Here is a 3,252-nt window from a genome sequence, read left to right on the forward strand (position 1 = left end):
TGAGTTGCTTCCCGTCCCCTTTACACGCCACTATCCCTGATGAAGACCTGAAACTCAGGTCGAAACGTCGGCATAAAATAAATAAATATTGTTTTGTTTATTTATGTTGTTCTTTGCTGACCGCACCCCCCGATAAACTTCTTCAAGATGTAATAACTATCGAGAGATCTCACGCCTTTCTGTTTGTTTTGAAATATTTACTTCAATCTCAATAAATCGAATCATGGAATACACTGAAGATATCGTAGACTACCAATGTGGTTTTAGACGAAATCGTTCAACAATTCATCAAATTTTTTCATTACGTCAAATATTACAGAAAAAGTTGGAATACAATGGGATAGTTCATCAGCTTTATATTGATTTCAAAAAGACAGATTCTATTAAATGTCAGGAACTGTACAATATTTTGTTTGAAGATGAATTCCAAAGAAGTTAATTTAGTACGGATGTACAAGACCGGAACGTTTAATAAGGTACCATCGGTGATCATAATTCTGAAAGGTTTGAGGCTCGGTTGGGTCGAAAACAAGGCGATTATTTATCAACTATCTTATTTAGTTTAGCACTAAAATACGTTACATTAAAAATTTCATGTATATCGAAATGAGTTTAACTTTAAGTGGTAAAATACAGGTGCTTGCGTATGCTGATTATTGGTTGAGGACAAGGAAACTACAAAACTATATACAACTACGTTGATAAAATCCAGTAAGGAACTAGGTCCTGAAATAGATAAGGGTAAAATAAAAATATATGGTTAGCATATATATATATATCCTGATGTATTTAGGCAGCATAGATAAATAAAGTATTTCTCTCTCTCTCTCTGCCCAGAAAAACATTCATGTGCAAAATTTATATTCATAATTAAGGATAGTTTAAAATACAATTATTGCCAGGGATATATTAGTTGAGGAAAATTTATTGGGTTATAGTTGCTTAAATTAACAAGATTTCTCACTTCCGTTATGTATCTATTCTTGAAAAAAAATAATTAAAATTTTTTATGATAGTTTTATGAATATAAATATAATAAAATAGTAATAAAAGTATTTATAAATATAAAGATTTGTATTTGCAATTATAAATTTATAAACTTTATTATATTTATTTTCAGGAAATTAATTTTCACCATTTTTTACTTCTTTATTCCTTTTTTATACCTGAACAACAATTCGGGCTCTTCTGCCCATTTCTAATTTCCATTTATTAACATTGTCATTTAAGATTAAAAATCATTTTTATGCATTCCCAACAAAGTGCAAGTCCTATTTATTTTTTATTAATGAGCTTATTTTTTTTCCTAGGCTTTAAAAGTACATTAGCATCATTAAATGCACTTCCCTCATTTTATGTCCACTCACTTGTCCAAGAAACTGGTTAATAATAAAATGATAAAATAAAAATTATTTTTAATCTTAAATGATAAATTTCCACAAATTAGTAGTAAGATCTGGGTAATGGAAAGAAGAGCCCAAAACGTTGTTCAGGTATAAAAAAGGAATAGAGAAGTAAAAAAAAAATGTGAAAATTAATATAATAAAATTTATATTTCGTAAATTATAAATATCAGTCTCCTACGTGTTTAGCATTATTTTAGCAGGTTTAAGCCAACCTTAAAATCATTTTAAAAATCCATATTGACAATTTTCTGATCCCCACACAAATGAAGAATTATTATTTTTTTTTTTCGATAACCAAGTCAAATGTTTTTAGGAATATGATGCAATAACGAAAAACAATCAAAGTTAGGTAATTAAAAATTTAAGAATAGACTTGATAAAAAAATACATTTTTTAAATTTGTTTTCAAAAAATCAGAATTTGTCTTAGTTAAAACTATTCGAATGAATCTTTCAAGGTGATGAAAAATGCAAAATATTTATTTCGTAAAATTTTTATTTATTTGAGTTTTTTTTCTGTTATCATTTTTCTATTTGACTACAGATGTTTTATTTTTAGAAAAACTTACTTTATCTTTAATAAGCTCGAAGTCTACATTAATTAAGTGAAAGTCTTGTCACAGAATAATGGTATGAGTTCAAAACATTATTTATTGATAAATATTATAATCTGCCACAACGTTGTTGGGAAATAGGCAATAGTGATAACTGATAATATGTATATTAAAATTAAAAAAAAATAAAATAAATAAGAATAAAAATAAATCAATAAATGAAAAATAATTACTTAAAAATAAATAAAATCTCTCTCTAAATATATACAAACAGAAGGATAAATAAAATAAAAATAATGAAACTATGTACATGAATAAAAAAAAAAATAATAATAAATAAATAAATATAATAAAACATAATCACTTGTCACATTTACCGTAGTATTCCCGAGCCCAATCTATTCCCGAAGTATGAGTGGTAGAGCTTCCAGTTAGGAAAAAAAATTACTAGATATTAAAATATTACTATATTACACTTCTTATTTCAATCAATTAAAATTAAATCTTTACTGCTACAACCCATGAAGGATATGGGATGCAGTACTTGGTAATAATAAGTAGTACAAGATCCTAACTATGTATAATTACAAGTCGAAATTGAAGAGTCTACTAAGTATAGGAAGGGGGGATAAAAAATGGTTATTTATCTTCCTGGGAGTAGTAGTTTTTATGATATTTCGAATAAATGTAACCGAACATCTAGAAATTAACATTTTGTGAATTTCTTTTGGAAAATATCATAGAACTATCTACGAAGATAAGCGTTATAAACTACTTTATAGTACATTTATTAAAACGCAACAGTTCATAAATAAATGCACTGAAAGATCAATAGTAAGTGAATTTATTATGAGAAATCTATATCTCAGGACGTGTAATTTTTCATTCGGAGCTCTATATCTTAAAAACTACCAATAACACTTGAAAATCTAAAAAGAACATTATTTAAAGAAGAGTAAATTTGCTGAAATATTAGCCGTAATAGAGCTATGTACGTTCAATAGTTCTCAAGATATAGCTTTTTAAAAAGCAATATTTCTTAAAATGATTAGTATTTAGTGAATTTATTTTGAGAAATCTATATATAAGGAACCATTGGATGTACAGATGTCTATTAGCACTCTAATTAAAGCTAGTTTAATGGATTATCCAGAAGTTTATGGTGTTTATCTTCGTAGGAGTAGCCGTTTTCATGATATTTTCTAGAATAAATTTATTTATTTATTTTAATATGTTGACCTCTCTATTTGTTTGTTTTAACGTATTTATTCATTAAATTAATTTATTTTATTA

The 3,252-nt window shown here is 26.3% G+C and overlaps 2 protein-coding genes across 2 annotated transcripts in view; one reads left to right on the forward strand and one right to left on the reverse strand.

The window, feature by feature from the left end:
* LOC112211180 (uncharacterized) overlaps positions 1-1,328 on the forward strand; it is a 2,621-nt gene extending 1,293 nt beyond the window's left edge. Inside the window, exon 4 of the mRNA XM_024362381.2 lies at positions 1,311-1,328. Within this exon, the coding sequence (XP_024218149.2) occupies positions 1,311-1,328 (18 nt within the window). The remainder of the gene's footprint in view (positions 1-1,310) is intronic.
* Positions 1-3,252, reverse strand: part of LOC106693004 (odorant receptor 10-like) — a 46,615-nt gene that overhangs the window by 32,327 nt on the left and 11,036 nt on the right. The gene's annotated exons all lie outside the window — the stretch shown is intronic.

Source organism: Halyomorpha halys, unplaced genomic scaffold (assembly GCF_000696795.3).
Source record: "Halyomorpha halys isolate HHAL.00 unplaced genomic scaffold, Hhal_1.1 Scaffold83.1, whole genome shotgun sequence".
NCBI classification, from domain to species: domain Eukaryota; kingdom Metazoa; phylum Arthropoda; class Insecta; order Hemiptera; family Pentatomidae; genus Halyomorpha; species Halyomorpha halys.